This window comes from Neolamprologus multifasciatus, chromosome 7 (genome assembly GCF_963576455.1).
Source record: "Neolamprologus multifasciatus chromosome 7, fNeoMul1.2, whole genome shotgun sequence".
Lineage (NCBI taxonomy): Eukaryota > Metazoa > Chordata > Actinopteri > Cichliformes > Cichlidae > Neolamprologus > Neolamprologus multifasciatus.
The window spans coordinates 7024573-7041931 of record NC_140445.1 but is presented as its reverse complement, the minus strand read 5'-3'; the positions used below and the strand labels follow the sequence as shown (position 1 = coordinate 7041931).

The window sequence follows — 17359 nt, the reverse complement described above, 5'->3', positions numbered from 1 at the left end:
ACATCTAGAGACTGAAATCTTTGCCCATTCTTCTTTGCAAAACAGCTTCAGCTCAGTCAGATTAGATGGACAGCGTTTGTGAACAGCAGTTTTCAGATCTTGCCACAGATCTGAGGGGGGCGAATACTTTTGCAAGCAACTGCAAGTGTGAGGGAAGGGTGAGTGAAGTGTTTCTTTGATACTGTTTTTCAATAAGCAGATGCAAATATTTATTCCTCTGTTATATTTCTGTACATACAGACTGGGCGTGCCAACAGCGATGCACTGCAGCACAGCTTTCTTGATGAGGAAGACCAGCTGTGCTGTGATGTCAGCTTCAGCTGCCCAGCATGCACACCTGAAATGTTGGCGGTTTCAGTTGATGGTAACAGAAAGCTATATCACTTTCAGCAAAACAAAAGGTGCTCATTGTTGATGTTCTTTGTGTTTTTATGCATATATTTATAAAAACCTTCCATGGTTAGACTTTATTGTTTCTCTGATGTTGCTCTGATGACCGTGACTTTTTTGATGCCGTTTTTTTTTTTAAGTGTGTTTATTGAGATTTTTTGATATAAGAAAAAAAAGACAAAAAAGACACCCCCCCCCAAAAAAAACAAACAAACAAACAAACAAACAAACAAACAAACAAACAAACAAACAAACAAAAAACAATAAAAGAAAACAGACAACACAACAGCAAGGGGAAAAACACACAAATAAGGCAAAATATTACGCTGCAACAACAAAAATACTACTTCAGCACCGGCAATAAACAGAAATAAAACGCCGAGGTGGTACGCTGAATTATTTGCGATCGATCAAAGAGAACTTTGTTTTAATACATGATCTAAAAATGGCTGCCACACATCAAAGAAATGACTAAGTTTGTCCGCTGATGTGTACCTAATCCTCTCCACGTGCAACAGAGCAGTCAGTTCTGTTAGCCACATTTTGAATTGAGCTACAATATCCGACTTCCAGAGAGTCAAGATCATTTTCTTAGCAATTACCATTCCCAACAAAAATGTATACTGAGGTCCACCAACAACACAGATGTTTAAAACCTTTGAAAAAGCATGTTTTACATTGTGGACTTTCCTTTTCGTGCACTCTTTTCTCAATCAGCTATCACACACTGGTACTGACAGAATCCAAGCCGGTTTACTCGTTTGGGTGTAATGAACAAGGGCAGCTGGGACGTGGAGAAGAGACTCAGGCATCAGTGCCACTACCTGTGCAACTGCCACATGGTAAATACATTTATCTGAACAGAAGAGTCGATTCAGTTTACAATTACACAAAAATAACAGTAACAATAAAATAATTGTATTATTATAATAATAATTAAGGTGTGTCACATCCAACTGTATAGATAGAGGTTATAAACCTGACAATGACACACACATATATTCACTATGCAGCAATAAAAAGTGCTACTCAGAGGTACTGAGTCTTCTGAAACCAGTGAGGAGCTGCACTGTTGGGCTTTGCACTTGCTGCAGGTGTAACACAGATGAGCCAATAGCCCAATAGATAATTGGGTATACCTTTAGTTTAAAATAATTAGTAATTCTGACTATAAGGGCTTGAATATAATCATAGACAAAATGTTTGGCCACGCATCAAATACTGGAAAACTCAAAATAATCTAAAAATAAATGTCATGAACTCACGGCAGGTTTTAGGTTTTCTGCTGTATGTTTTTAAAGTGCTGATGAAAAAATATATTAAGCAAATAAAACTGGACCTGAATTTGATCCAAATAACCAAGTTAACCACAGTTAACAACAAAAAGGTTAGTAGTAATACACCTGCACTTTTTTTGCCCCCCCCCCCCACCCCCCCCCCCCCACCCCCCTCACCCCCCTCACCCCCCACCCCACACCTCCCACCCCACACCTCCCAGACATTGAGGAAACAGGACCTCCAGACTAGGTGTCTTTTGTCTCTTCGAGAACTCTGGGAAGTAGCTTGGGGAGTGTGAACCTTAAGGTGTGAAGCAGTTGTGTACTGAGGCTAGACTAATTTTATAAACCTGACAATATCTCAGCTTGCTGCGATACATGCAATTTATTTTGAAAACGGCACAAGTGGGAATTTCTTCCGAATGGGTAATGTCGGCATGTTCACAAGCGTTTTATTTAATTTAACTAGTTTTCTTTACAGGGTTGATGCGATCATTTTATTTAAAAATCGGGATTTCGCAATGTTGAACTAAGGCAAACCTGTCTAGACAAATGGTAGGGGGAGGGTGGGGTGTAGTAAGGTTGATGGTGGGAAACAGGACCTCCAGACTAGGTGTCTTTTGTCTCTTCGAGAACTCTGGGAAGTAGCATGGGAGTGTGAACTTAAGGTGTGAAGCAGTTGTGTACTGGCATTGTTCCTGGAGAAGGTATTTAACCGAGACCTATGCGAAGCTCAGGGTGAACTCAGCATTCGTCGCGACAACATCACTTTCTTTGAGACCATCAAAACTATCATCGTTCTTTATAACATGGACATCTTAAGCGGTAAGTAAAACAAAACCTATTATTGTATTTTTAAAAGTGTTATGTTAACATATTATAGGATATTCAAACTATCTTTTTCCTAAAACAAAAGCTTAATTTTCAGGAGTTCGGGAGAACGGCACAGCACCCTTTTCTTTAGAAACGGGGGATTTTAAAGATGGAACAACATCTCTAACAGGCACAAGGTGTGTACAGAATTACGCGATTTTTAATCGTATGTATGTTTTAAGCTTGCGATTGTTTTAAATTATATAATAACAGAGTTTTTCTTTGATTTGTTCCAGGGTTAACAAACTGAGCAGGAAAACATTCAGACACCGCGACCACAGAGCCCATCCTTACAAAAGGTATGTATACAACGGGGTGTATAATTGTGTATTTAAAAAACAGCAAATGGGTTTAAACAATTCCAAATGTTCTAAAACCGACCGTTTTACACATACAGAGCCACGCCAGAGAACCTTATGTGCGGAGAACCAGGGCCGTCAGGAATAACGCACACTACAAGGTATATATATAAATTAGATAAAAAGAGATAGAGAGGGAGACACGCTTATTCTGTTTGAAATGGGTGCTTGTATAAATGTTTTAACACATATCTATCTTCACAGACTGCAGCACAGTACCCCTCCACATAATGATCAGGACACCGTACTCCAGACGTTTTTGGAATGTTTAAGCAGTATCGACCTCCCAGAACAACAAAAACCTGGAGCTTTGTGCAACAGTGGAGAATCAGAAGCGATCTTCATCAGCGGTCCTGCAACACCCCCGAGTGAGTGCTTGCCTCGTGATTTCTCTGATGTTTTTGAATACAGTATATCAGATTTCGATCTTGTTCATATACCCACCCCACCAGAATGTGTCAGAAATAGCATTGATTCACACGTAGATTTTGAAGACGACGGTATAACAGACTCTCAAATATCAGCGGCGTATGATGCTTACATGAAGGTTTCAGACGCTCAACCTGTTGAACAGAGTCATATAGCTTCATTAGTTGATAAATTATGTTTGATTGAAGCTAGACTCAATCAATACCACCAAGAAGCACAGGTACAAAACCAACAGTTTATCAAATTCATAAAAAAAGTGTGTAGTACATTAGACATCATCTGCAGCAAAATTTCAAGTCCCTGACTTTTAAAATCCAGACCATGGACCCTCCAAATAAATTATTTAAACATAATAACGGAACCTCCAGTCCTGTTAGATGTTTTGACTTAGAGGCTTTTATGCAGTGGGCTGAAGAAACAGATAACAAATTAGACAATATTATAGCTAGACTTAATAGTGTGCCTGCATCAGCCTCATCTGATACACATCCTCGTCAGACTGTTCCTACGCCTGCTATTGCTGATGGGTCTATTGTTGTTGTTAATAATAGTGGTAGTACATCAGGTGATGCTCGGACCACTGTTGTTACTGATGCTAACCGTATTGCTGCTGCTGCTGCTGTTATTGAGTCTGTTACCGCTTCTACTAGTACTACAGACGCACATGCGTGTCCGGGCACCGCTGCAACACCACACACCCCCTCAGTCATTGTAAATTTCTCACAAAGTGATACTATCGTGATTGAGCCCGTTGTGCAATCTGGATCTGGCAGGCGCTCCCAGCCACACATTAGAGAGATACCTAATTTTAATGCTCGCGAATTGCGTGAGCGCCTTGATTTTAGGGGTATAAGTCTTGATCATCCAGAACAAGTACCTGAGCGAGTGCGCGAGTGCTTAGCCAATGTGGTAGACCGAGCTGTGGCTGGATCTCAACAGGGCAGCGTTCTAAACGTAGTCCTGCGTGGCCCCTCGCTGGCTTCAGATGTTCAGGCTGTTTTAAACGCTGATGATCGGTATGATCCGGAGCTGTTTCTCGATCGAATTGCACAAGTTATGCAGAGTAATGATGAATCTATCGGTGATGATGAATTAGAGTTTATTGTCACGGTAGCTCAGAACAGTAGTGGTGGGGCTCGCTTAAGACTGGCACAAATCCCTTATGATGAGATTCTCTCAAAGAAAGGCAGACATTTATACACACCAAACAACACACACAACAATTTGTGCTTCTCCCTATGTATAGCACATTCATTAAACTCATCAGCCTCTGAGCTAGAAAAACTCGCTACAGCTAAACGGATGCATGCTGAAGTAGGTCTATGCGACAAGCAGCAAGTATCATTCACAGATGTCAGTAAATTTGAGAAGCACTTCAACATTAAGATTGTAATCTATTACCACACAGAAGGGCGTAAACGCCTGGAATGTTTTTTCACACATGAAGAGCCAAACACAAACACGTTGATGATGTATCTCCATAATCAACATTACCACATGATTTTAAACCCGACCGCTTTTCTTGGTGCATCCTATGTGTGTAATTTCTGTTACAGTACATATAATTCACCATTACATCATTCCTGTAAACATAGATGTAACACATGTTATACACTCTGTCAACACCACAGGGGTCCCACAGTGAAATGCAGCGACTGTAACCACATCTGCAAATCACAACACTGTTACCAGCAACACAAATTACCAGAATTAAAACACAACATGATCCCCTGTGATAATATGAAACATTGCATGCACTGTGGCACCACATATAAAGAATCCAAGAAATCGCCACACAGATGTGCCCAGCCTAGATGCGAGCACTGCCGCGAGCCTAAATTAACCGGAGACTCCGACCATCAGTGTTTCATACAGCCTGTTGAAAAACAGAAGCCTACCGATAAATACATTTTATATGATTTCGAGACTAGGTACCACAACGGTAAACACGAGGCTAACTTTGTGTGTGCGTCTGATCTGAAGGGCAATAAGTTCACATTTAACACATTAAAGTGTGTGGAGGCGTTTGTGCAACATTACAGACGCCCAAGGTTTCGTGGGTACACTTTCATAGCACATAATGCATCTGGCTTTGACAACTACATACTCCTCGAGTACTTTGTCAGACAGTGCATAACACCTAGTGTCATAATGAGCGGCAGCCGTGTGATTTTGATGTATGACAGGGACTATGACCAGCGATGGATTGATTCGTTCAGCTTTTTGCCCATGGGCCTTGCCAAAATACCCTCTGCTTTAGGTTTTCAAGACCTGCAGAAGGGCCATTTCCCACACAGGTTTAATACGAGGGATAATGAGCATTATGTGGGCCCGTACCCAGACCCCTCCTTCTACGGCTATGAGTACATGTCTGAAAGCGATAAGGTGCGATTCATGGAATGGTACCAGGTTGCCTCACAGAATCCCTTTGATTTTCAGGATGAACTCAGGCGTTACTGTGTTAACGATGTTGATGTCCTGCGTAAAGCATGCAGCATTTATCGTGACACGTTACTGGGTTGTACACAAGTTGATCCATTCATGTATACCACCTTGGCTGCATTTAGTATGGGTGTGTATAAAACGCTGTTTCTGCCTAGAGACACGCTCGCTCTCACGTATGACGGGGCATACGTTGAGCAGAATAAGACGTTTTCTAACGTCTCTATCGAATGGCTTCAATACGTGTCCCACACCACCAACAAAGTGGTAAAACATGCTCTCAGAGGAGGCGAACAGAGGGTTGGACCGTATTTTGTGGACGGTTTTGACCCCACAAGTAATACAGCTTATGAATTTGCAGGATGTTTTCACCACGGCTGTGTTAAATGTTACCCCGAGAGTGAAGTTAATCCTGTCAGCAAAGCATCCTATGGACTGCTGCATCGCATGTTTTGTGACAAAGTTGATGCACTGAGATCACAACACAGTGTGAACGTAATAGTGATGTGGGAATGTGAATGGGCTGGCTTGAAGCAGACAGACCCTACAGTTGTGGCTTTCATGCACACATACAGAAAGCCAGAACGCATGAATCCCCGAGACGCTCTTTTTGGAGGTCGCACAAATGCTATAAAGCTGTACCACAAGACTGGTTGTGATGAAAAAATATTTTACTACGACTTCACCAGTCTCTATCCCACAGTGCAGTCTAAAAAAGACTATCCTGTAGGACACCCTCAAGTCATTTACACCAACTTTGACAAGCTAGAAAATTATTTCGGCTTTGTTAAATGCACAGTGCTCCCCCCTAAGGGTCTTTTTCACCCCGTCCTTCCCTACAGGTGCCACGGAAAACTGATGTTTCCACTCTGCAGCATGTGTGCTGAAGACCAAAACCAGCATACTGCATGTGGGCACAGGGACAGTGAGCGGGTGTTGAAAGGCACTTGGGTCTCATTTGAGCTTGAAAAAGCTGTTGAGAAGGGATACAGGGTTCTTGCTATTGATGAGGTGTGGCATTTCCCCAATAAGACCGACACATTGTTTAAAGACTATGTGAAAGCCTTCCTAAAACTCAAACAGGAGGCCTCGGGGTATCCTGAACACGTCAAGACACCTGACGAACAGAAGAAGTACATAGACGAGTATTATGAGAAGGAGGGAATAATGCTAGACCCATCCAAGATTTGTGTAAATAAAGCTGTTCGTAACTGTAACAAGCTGTTGCTAAACTCGTTATGGGGTCGTTTCAGCATGAGGTCAAATATGGCATCATCTGAGCTCATTACAGACCCTTCCAGATTTAGCCAGCTAATGTTTAGCGACCAGTACGACGTGCGTCAGTTTTGTTTCATCTCTGACGACGTCGCAATGGTGCAGTGGCGGCATGCTGATGGTAGAGCTTCCCGTGTTAAGGACGTTAATGTTTTTGTCGGGGCCATGACCACTGCACACGCCAGACTCATGCTGTATGATTTGCTAGACAACTTGCAGCAGCGCGTGCTGTATTGTGACACGGACAGTGTCATTTTCACGGCACGCCCTGGCGAGTGGATGCCTCCTCTAGGTCCGTTTCTGGGGGATCTCACAAGCGAATTAGACTGTGGAGAGGGTGGTGTGGAGGATTACATAGCGGAATTTGTTTCCGGTGGGCCAAAATGCTACGCGTATCACACATCGTTGGGCAAGACCCAGGTCAAATGTAAAGGCGTGACACTGAACGCACTAAACTCAAAAGTTGTCACCCATGAATCCTTGAAAGGTTTAGTCCACAAGTTTGTAACCAATCAGACATCAGACGCACACCTAGTTGCCGTGTCTGATAGCATCAGACGCGATAAAAAGAAGCTTCATTTGAAGAATAAAACCATTGTGAAAAAAGTTAAAGTTGTTTACAATAAGCGCCGTGTGCTCCCAGACTATACAACCGTACCTTATGGATTTTAAATTAGAACAGGGGTTTGACGCCCGGTTGCAGCACCCGTTCAGTATGGTGGTCAGCGGTCCCAGTAACTGCGGCAAGACTTTTTTTGTTAAAAGCATAATTGAAAATTCTTCCCGGATTATATCATGCAGCATTGACAATATTGTATATATATACTCATGCTGGCAGCCATTATATGACCAGCTTCTTAAGATAAGAGACATAAACTTTGTTAACGGTATACCCGAATCTCTTGCTGATGACACCCTTCTTCCTGCAGAAAAGAACAATTTGTTAATTATAGACGATGTAATGAACGATGCAGCTAACAATTTAGAAGTTCAAAATGTGTTCACAAAGTATGTGCATCATAGGAATTTGAGTTGTATATATCTAGTTCAGAATTTGTTTATTCAAGGAAAATCCAGTAGAACCATTTCCTTGAACACTAACTATCTAATATTGTTTAAAAATCCGAGAGATAAATATCAGGTTATGCTTTTAGGTAGGCAAATGTTTCCGGGTAATACTAAATATTTTATAGAAGCGTTTAATGATGCCACATCCACAACATACGGGTATCTTTTAATAGACTATAAAGCTAAGACCCCGGACTATTTAAGACTCAGAACAAATTTACTATCAGAGCGTCCGGTTGTTTACATTCCAAAACAAAAATCAGCAAAGAGGTGAAAGGATGTCATCACGCATGCGGAGGAATCTGTCTCTGTTGGAGATGATATACAGGGCTCCTCCTACTCTACGCAGAGTTATTATTAGTAATTCAAACTTAGATTTTATCAATGCGCTGTGTGAGATAGCCTTTAATGTATTGCATGGTAACATACCACTGACCAATCAGCAGTACAAACAGCTGAAAAAGAAAAAATCAATAATCAGACTGATTGCAGACAAAAAAATAAAAACTTTGAAAAAGAGAAAGACAATCAACCAATCTGGAGGGTTTTTACTGCCGCTATTAGGGGCTGCAATCCCTTTCATAACCAGTCTGATAGCAAACAGGTGAAAATGGAACATGTGCAAAAGATGTTTTTGGTACCCCAACACCAGTTGGACTTAATAAAGCAACAGCAGCAGCAGCAGCAGCAGCAAACAGACAGCATCAGACAACAGTCTCAGAACGAGTTGGACAAGGAGATGTTACAAGTGTTACAAGATTCTGACATAGATGTGTATGAGAAGGCTAAAAAATACAGCGATATTCTCCAAAGATACCTTACCCTTGTGAGACAAGGTGCCCGTGAAAAGAATGTATTGTCTTTATCATTACCTGAACAATTTAACAGGGATGTGCAACCCCAGTCGACGGACACATCGCCTGTTCATGGTGATGCAGGGGTGAGGGATCTTGTTGCGGAGAATGTTTTAACATACATACCTAAAAGGTGTAGGAGGAATGCAGAACTTATTCTATCAGCGGTGAGCCGTTCGCCACACTTGATCTCTTACAACGACAAAGGCGAAATTGTTGTTGATAAACACACCATCCCTGGTTCACACATTTATGATCTAATTAAAGGCGTCACAACCACACACGCACCCTCTGAGGGTTTGAGACCTATCGGCTGGACAGAGTTTTTAAAAGCTGTCTCAGATTTAAACGTACCGTTATCAGCCATATCTAACACAGGCATACGTAAGACCGTCGCCATGTATAAAACCGATCACACACTGTCTGAAGACCCTGGTTTTTTAAAACACACACCAAAAAAGATCACCCCTGGTGGACCGCTGCGACATAGTACACTAAAAAAAATAAAGAATAAAAAAAACAAATTAAAGGGGGGTCCTGTAGAGTGGTTGGATTTTTGAATTCAGGTTTTTTCTTATTGCACCTGAAATTGTTTTTCTGCTAAAAATATTTGCTGTTTGGTGTTTTTTCTACTGTAATGTTTTTTTTTCACTTATTGCTGCTAAATTGTTTTGTTTTGTTTTATTTTATTACTGTTAAATATATTATGTCTTTATTATTGTTAAATATATGTTTTTCTTTTTTATTACGGCTTAATGTTTGATTTCTTTTATTTATGTTTAAACAATGTATGTTGTAAATCTATATATTTATATACGAGATTTGATAATAAATACCATTGACTCGATTATCATGCTCTCATGTTGTTTTTATTATTCTCATTAGTACATGTCAGTATCCGCATTGCACACACACGTAATCACTGCATACAGCAACAGGTTGTATGTTGTTGACAAATCGACACACCATAGCATCATTACAAATTAAATCAGACCCATACATGTTAAGCACACGCTCATAAGATACACCATTTTGCACATGATATAAAAAAAATACACAATGTTGACCGCATGTGATGGAGAAGTCGTTCTGCACTTGTTTTCCTGAATATAAAACAGTGGAACAGTTTTTTAGAAGAAACATCTTTATTGCTGGGGGAAAACTGTCTAACGAGTGACCAAAACTATCAAAAAAATAACCGCGTCTGTCTCTCGAAATATAAACAGCAAGCCAATGTTCCCCGGGCATCGTAGAAGGGTGGGTGTTTACAATACTCATAGCAGGGAGTCTTTGAAGCCGTTCAGTGGTTAGCTGATCATAGGCTAACACGCCTAGGAAATGTGTGTTTTTATTGATAATGCTGCCGATCACGGCTGATAGTTCTATAGTGTTCATGACCGTTTTTGTCTCAATAGTAGTCCAAGAGCACCTGTCTCATGTTAGATATTTCAATGACTGAATCAAATACCGAATAACACAAGAGGTTCACTGTACGGGGTAGTGGATTTCTGAAACGGGTTTCCAATCTCACGTTCCCTGTTTTAATTAACGACACATTCCCTGAATGTCCTTCGTCAGCTTCCAGATTGAAACAGAATAAAGTGTAGCCGTTACCAAAGTCAGCACGCGTAATAGCTAAGGACCTGTCCTTTAAATGTCTTCCTGTGGTTTGTATCAGCTGGTAAAATTCTCTGGTATAGTGTTTTCTCTGGAAATTGGGCTGGAATGGTTTAGCAGGATAAGCCTGACTATCAGCATATAAAGACATAAATTCTATATCGCAGTTTTCAAAATGAAATGGATTACGCTGGTAGGAGCCAGTGTATGCTTCATTGTCTATAAATGCAATGATCACAAATTTAGGTATCCTACCCATAAATAAATTGTCATTTGTTGATATTCTAGCCCCTGCAGGTATGGAGAAGGTCTTTAAAGACACTCTGTCTACCGTGTATTTTGCGTTTGCATGGTGCAATGCCTTGCTGTGTGCAAGTCTGACGGTCGGTGATACACTAACTTTCTTGACAAAGAGACTGGCTGAGACAATTTTAACTCTGTATGCATTGGCATCCGCTGTCATGAGAGCAAATTCGTCTTTAGAGCGCACAAATTTCAGTGACAGGTCGATTCCATTAAGTAACAGTTTTTCTTGAAAAAATAGGTCTGCATGTACTGGTGCAATCAATTCAACAATACTGCTATTTGCTGTGTAGCCACCTCTGGTCACCAGGCCCTGGTTCTCTCCTTCTATAGATGTGTCATTCATGTGTGATGATGTATCCTTACAGAATAACCCGGTGCTGAACTGTGTGTCTAAAGTGTCCTTATTATAATTGATAAGACATTCTATCACACCTCTGTATGGATATGTGTTGGATGATTGACTAATGAGCCGGTCTCCCAAATTAACATCAACTTGACTAAATATGCTGCATCCAGGATAATTAATAAATCCTACATTAGCGTCCCTAGCCAGGTTTGAGCCATCAGCGTTTGTGATTCTCACACGTGTGTAGATATATGAGTCATTTAGATCCAGGTAATCTTCACCGGACGATGAGATGTAAAACTCGATCGGCCCTCCATCAGTGATTGCAGATACAGGTGGGATTTCGATAAATGTACTTTTCTCAATGCTAGTCTGTGTGTAGGGAACAGTAAACAGGTCCAGCTCTGTTTTTACACATTCTCCAGAATGACTGTGTAACAGTGCCATTTAGAATATGTCAAACGCTGCAGTTTTAGAACGACTGGTTCTGGGTCTTTTCACTCTGCGTGGCGGTGTCCGTTTGCTAGCTCTCCTGCTAGGTTTTGTGGTTTTACGCTTTTTAGACAACGGTTGCCCTGGGGGTGGGGTCTTAGATGGTCTGGGCGTATACACATACAATCCGCTACCGTCCTGCTTAGTGGTTGAGGGTCTGGTTATGTTGGTTATGACATCAGACACTATGCCCGATGCGGCTGTTTTTAGGTGTGGTTTGACTATGCTAACTCCTTTTTTAAACAGTGGTACAGCAAATCTAAACAAGCTGCGGAACAAACCACCCAGCCCTGACCCATATTGCGTACTGGTCCCAACATACCCTCCGAGCTCTCCACCAGCCTGTGATAAGTAGTATTTTACATATTTTGAGTCATCAGTGTTGTAGACGGCCATCCTTTTTTTCAAAAATGGTGGGTTATCGGTCGGAAGTGTAACTTGACAAACACCTTGCCGTATAAAAAGGGTATGTGTTGATTTCGATCGTCTTTCAAATCAATTTCTATGTCGTCGATCAATCTCTTTGACACAGGTGTGTAGTGTGGGCTGTCAAATTGTAGAATAGGCAAGCGGCGGTCATCGTCCGTGATATTTATAGCTCTTAATAGCCTCGCGTGGGCGTCACCCACAAGCTGGTAATCAACGATATCTGCATAAATAAAGATGTTATATTTTCCCCCGTATATGTCTGCGGGGTGCGGGGCATATGTGTTTTTATAATGAAGTACAAACGGCTCTCCTGTTTCGAATCCTAGGATTTCCGCCAGTCTCCCTCTAAATGTGAGAATAGTGCCCCTAGGTCCCATAACACAGGCATGGTTAGTAACTGTGTTGTATTGCATTTTAAGGTCTCCAGTGGTTTGGTACTGCTGACATTTAAAATTAAATTCTTTTATTATCTGTTCCACAGATGCATAATGACCCACAGACAGTTCGATCATGGTTACGGCGATGGTTCCATCTTTGACTGGGTCATGAATTTCCACTTGCGAATCTGATTGTGGAAAAGACATCCATATGCGTGGGTACTGTATCTCTATAACAGCAACCTCATACGGCTGATCCAAAACGATAGGTTTTGCTAGCTTTGTTCTAAAATTAGATATCTTATTACCCGGGTAAACATGCGCCGAAGCATTCGAGAAGAGGCTTACATAGAAGCCTGCATTGTTGTTGTTCTTTTTATTCATGCTTTCTCCGTCTATGCTCAGTGTTGAATGAATGTGTGTAGAGCTGCGTCATCTGAGTTAATTACGCCTCAACGATGTCTTTTTCTGGAATCCACGAATTAAAGCTGTCGGGCCATCCTAGCCATTTCACTAGCACATGCTTTTTCCGACCCACTTTTTTTCTAGCCAATATGTTTTCAATTTTAAATGTTTTGTTTTCATCAACAACCACACGTTGTATCTCAGGCTCATAAAATGACCCTTTCAATACCTCTCCTGCTAGATCCGCTAGTCTGTACACTGGGGGCTGTCTCCCTATACGTTCCTTGACTGTGAAAATCTCATCGGTGTAGGTCTGCTCGTATCCTTTTCGAAACTTTCCTCTCAGTTTTGATATTCGTACAGTGTCGCCAATATTAAATTTAAAGCACAGTTCCCTCTGAGGCCTCGTTTTGTACAGCGCGTTAAACACCGACTTCTCATTATCCTTATTCACCTCTGCCGGAGCCATTTGGATAGATCTGTGATAAGCATTGTTATATGCTTGTGTGAGATCTGGTATGACATCTACATATCTCCGGGAGTTGGCTGATGTTAAGTACTTCCACATTCTACCCTTGAAGCTACGATTGAATCTCTCGACAATACTGCATTTAACCTCGCTAGCTGTTGAGAAATGTTTGATATTATATCGCTCCATTAGGTGTTTAAAGGTTGTATTATAAAACTCTTTGCCTTCATCTGTTTGTAGTTTCACAGGGATCCTACCCTCACTAAGTATATCCTCAAAAGCAGCTGATACAACATTCGCTGTCTTGTTTGTTAGGCATCTAACCCATGCGTATTTTGAGAATACATCTATACATGTTAGCAGATATCTCACATTATCATTATCTGACACATATTCACACATGTCAACCAGATCGGCTTGAAACTGTTTGTCGATCCCTGTCACCAATACTCTATTTCTGGGGAAATGGATCCTCACAGGTTTATGGAGTGTGTAAGTGTCGTCTTGTTCTAAATAATGTTTGACCTGAGATATTGGAGGTGTTACACCTGATGCCTCCCCTGCCGCTATACGTAGCTTATTTAAACTGGCCAACCCCGCAGGATGGGCTGGATCATGATATATTTTATGCAATGTGCTTTCCATGACTGTGCAAACCACAAATGACTAAGAAGTTGGTGTTAACACGTCTTTTTATTTAATTTTCACACAGACACAATCACAGACAATGGATACTTGAACAGCACACATTAAACCAGGTGTCTCCCACCCCAGTAGTTTCCAATCATGCGGAGCATGGCTGGTTTAACACGTCGGGCGCAAGTACTTGCTTCTAGCAGGTCCACAATGTTGTCATTAATGGCGCATACTATATTTCGCTCTGATCTCAGTTCACACATGAGGTGTTCTGCAACTCTGCGGATTTGTGTTCCAGTCCCATCTGTGGTGTTTGAGCGTACAAACAGCTGGATGGCTGGGATGAATCGGTCAGTCTTGAGCCTTATCATCACATCGTCATAGTAGGTGTCGAAGAAATACTCAGACAATTCCTGCAAGCAGCTGTGTTGCACCTGACTGGGGTGGCCTGTTTGGCATCCGTAACATGTCTCTTGTAGAAACTCATTCAGCGCCAACATCAACAGGTGGAGAGTTGCGAGTTTGATGTCGATTACAGTTTCCTCCCACAGGTCTGATATGAGGGGGTCCTGCGAGCATGATGGTGAGGGTGGTGGAGTCTGGGGGGTCGGGATTAGCAGCCCTATTGATGGTGACTCTGACAGGTCCCACGACGGCGAGTCATTCTCTGTAAAATGAAAACCACAAGCTCTTAATTTGTCACATAGATACACACGCAACCCCACACACACCCCTCACATTAAACCTACCAGTTTATTGTTTAGTTGTCGGAAGGTCTTATGATTTTAGGTTTGCACAGGGTAGCAGGCAAACCAGTCTTCGGACAACTCGCCAGATCGTCAAAAACAAGGCGTTTTCTAATACTCTCGTACGCAGTGTTGAGTCTGTCCCTCTTGATCGCGTCGTCAATCTGGCTAAACAGACGCGACAAACCTCTCCAGTCGCACCACTGTATAAAAAACAAGTCCTTAAACCATCTTGTGCGCTCTTCAAGGTTTAGAGGGTAAGGATTTAACCTCCAGTTTTCAAGCCCTCTGGAAGCAATAAGACTATCCCTGTCATCACATGCACTGAGAAAAATAAAGTCTTCAGGGTTGCGATTGAAACGATCAGCCTCAACCCTGTAAAGCTCAGGGCCTGATGCACTGTTCCACTGGGAAACATACAGCACCTCTGGGAAGCCCACATTGTCCAGGTCCGCACACACTACGGTCCAGAAGAGCTTCCAGTTTTTGGTAGAGATGCTTTGGGGTTCCCCCCAAAACAATCCCTCGCCACAATCTACACTAAGCACAACTGTCCCTTCGGTATATTTAATGGTATACACATACCCTTCAGCGCCGCGATATTCTAACTTAAATACAGTCCCATCTACGGCATTTTCACAGCGTTGCTTTTTACGTTGAGGACCCCGGCTGCATACTCCTGTAGACATACCTAGAGCGGCTGTGGCATGGGCGATGTCCTGGCTGGGTGTCATGGTTGATGAAAAAAAGTGCAGGTGTATTACTACTAAGGTTTATTGCCTAAATGTCACAAATTAAGCTGTAAGAGCAAGTCGCTATATCTTATCTTTCTTTCTGGAACTGAAAAACCATCCCATACAGTACAGTTGACTCTTAGGTAGATAATTTCTCATCTGTTTTTATTCTAGACATTTCTAACATCTATGCAGGAGGAAACACTTCATTTGCAACATGCACGCCTAATGAGGTACCAGCACAAATGCATACAGTGCAGTAAGGATACCTGTGGGAGGATGTAAACATGGCTTTACCAGTTATATCTACATGTGAGGTCATGTGTCTAAACCAAACATGAACCTTTGCTTCTTTCACAGGGCGCTGATAACGAGTCAGGCAGTGGCACAAAGAACAAGGTGACAGAACACTCTATTGATAACATGATTGACAAATGGGTCTCTGCATATAATCCAAAGCTGTGGAAAAATCTAAAAGAGTAAGTCTAACACAAAAGCAGCTGTTATTGTTGTTGTATGTAACTGGTTTGCTGCACAGCATGTACACTGTAGCCTTAGTGTTACTGACTAACCTCATGAACTCTTCACAGGGAAATTCACAGGATGCTCACATCTCCATCCTGTATGAATCAAAGCTTTCTTGACAGGAGGTAAGAACACCATTTATGAGCATGATCATGACTTCTTTATGTCTGTTGAATTTAACATTTGAATATACACATTTGTCATTTTCTTCATGTCAGCAAAGATAAACATTTCCAAACCTCACCAACGTACTCCGGTTTGGACGTCTCACTTGCACGGCGAAGTTTTGAGAAGCTGGTGATGCAAGATGTTGTTTTTGCAGAGGTATCGAGCTGGAATGTGACTAACACACGTTTGTAACCTGATGAGTAATTAACTAAAAAAGTAAGAAGTGGACTTTAATTAAACCTTTAATTAATAACAAGTTGCATCAGCAGGCTGAGACTGCTGTTCTGCAGCTGCTTCCATCTGTTGATATGAACCCTGTGGGAGTGGAAGGATTGAGGATCTTCCTGCTTCTCAATGAACTTCTGCATGCATGCATACAGAAATGCAGATGGCAACAGAGCAAAAAGCTTGCTGATGCAGTCGCTGCTACCATGCAACGACTCCCCAATGAAAGCGTCCAGATGTTAGGTACGGTGACACCTACTATTTTCTTACTGGCTGTCCCGACTTTAGTGCAGTTCTCACATCAACATCATTCTATCCAACTCCAACAGTTCTCAAAGCAGTTAATGCATTTCTCATAACACAATCTCACCTATGCAAAAAACACTAAACTAACAACTAATTTAACAAATCTGAGGAATTAGTTCAAAACCTTGCTGAATCTTTGCGATTTAGAGCTCATAATTATGTCACAACTCAATTATTATTTAATGTCATTTAATTGTTTTTAAAGCAATTTTAAAGTCTGTTGTTCAGGCATATATTTAGGCAGACTTTAACAACTTTAAAATCTTCAGCACGTCTATTAAAAGTGTATTTATTGGATTAATATATATTGTTTAAATGCATCAATGTATTAAATGATAGCATTTTATTCTAACGAACACTCTAGACGTCTTAATCCATGATATCAGCCAGTGAAGAGCTGACTGTACCTTTGTCATCCTCAGGGGAATGGTGGTCCTCACTGTCACCCTCCGACATGATCAGATATGTTCAGGTGTGGAAGACGGCCCTCTCGTGGATCCCAATCTTTAAGTCTGCTTCTTGCAACTCTCAAGCCAGAAACGTACTGCTAATCCTCCAGCACATGTACAATGTCAGTATCAGAAATGATCAAAATTTAATTAAATGTATTA

The 17359-nt window shown here is 41.5% G+C and overlaps 2 protein-coding genes and 1 long non-coding RNA gene across 3 annotated transcripts; all 3 read left to right on the top strand.

Annotated features, from left to right (window-relative positions):
• Window positions 1-259: 259 nt before the first annotated feature.
• On the top strand, window positions 260-16288 carry LOC146513645 (E3 ISG15--protein ligase HERC5-like). Its single transcript, XM_085168263.1, has 5 exons — window positions 260-309; window positions 1108-1232; window positions 15699-15757; window positions 15885-16003; window positions 16115-16288. Exons 1-5 carry the CDS (start codon window positions 260-262, stop codon window positions 16176-16178), a joined length of 417 nt encoding a protein of 138 aa, XP_085024389.1. The 3' UTR covers window positions 16179-16288.
• Window positions 2869-15667, top strand: LOC146513646 (uncharacterized). The gene is made up of 3 exons (XM_085167525.1): window positions 2869-3000; window positions 3104-7545; window positions 15652-15667. Exons 2-3 carry the CDS (start codon window positions 3650-3652, stop codon window positions 15665-15667), a joined length of 3912 nt encoding a protein of 1303 aa, XP_085023651.1. The 5' UTR covers window positions 2869-3000; window positions 3104-3649.
• A 1-nt stretch (window position 16289) lies between the features above and the next one.
• On the top strand, window positions 16290-17313 carry LOC146513644 (uncharacterized). The gene is made up of 3 exons (XR_014875167.1): window positions 16290-16373; window positions 16487-16685; window positions 17171-17313. It is a non-coding gene; the product is annotated as an uncharacterized LOC146513644 (long non-coding RNA).
• Window positions 17314-17359: the final 46 nt, after the last annotated feature.

Bases quoted from the DNA above. Each gene is read 5' to 3' on its own strand.
- LOC146513645 (XM_085168263.1), top strand. From the start codon at position 260: ATGCACTGCAGCACAGCTTTCTTGATGAGGAAGACCAGCTGTGCTGTG. The intron at 1,233-15,698 runs GTAAATACATTT...TTTTTATTCTAG, and splicing joins ACCTGTGCAACTGCCACATG to ACATTTCTAACATCTATGCA. The intron at 15,758-15,884 runs GTACCAGCACAA...CTTCTTTCACAG, and splicing joins CAACATGCACGCCTAATGAG to GGCGCTGATAACGAGTCAGG.
- LOC146513646 (XM_085167525.1), top strand. From the start codon at position 3,650: ATGGACCCTCCAAATAAATTATTTAAACATAATAACGGAACCTCCAGT.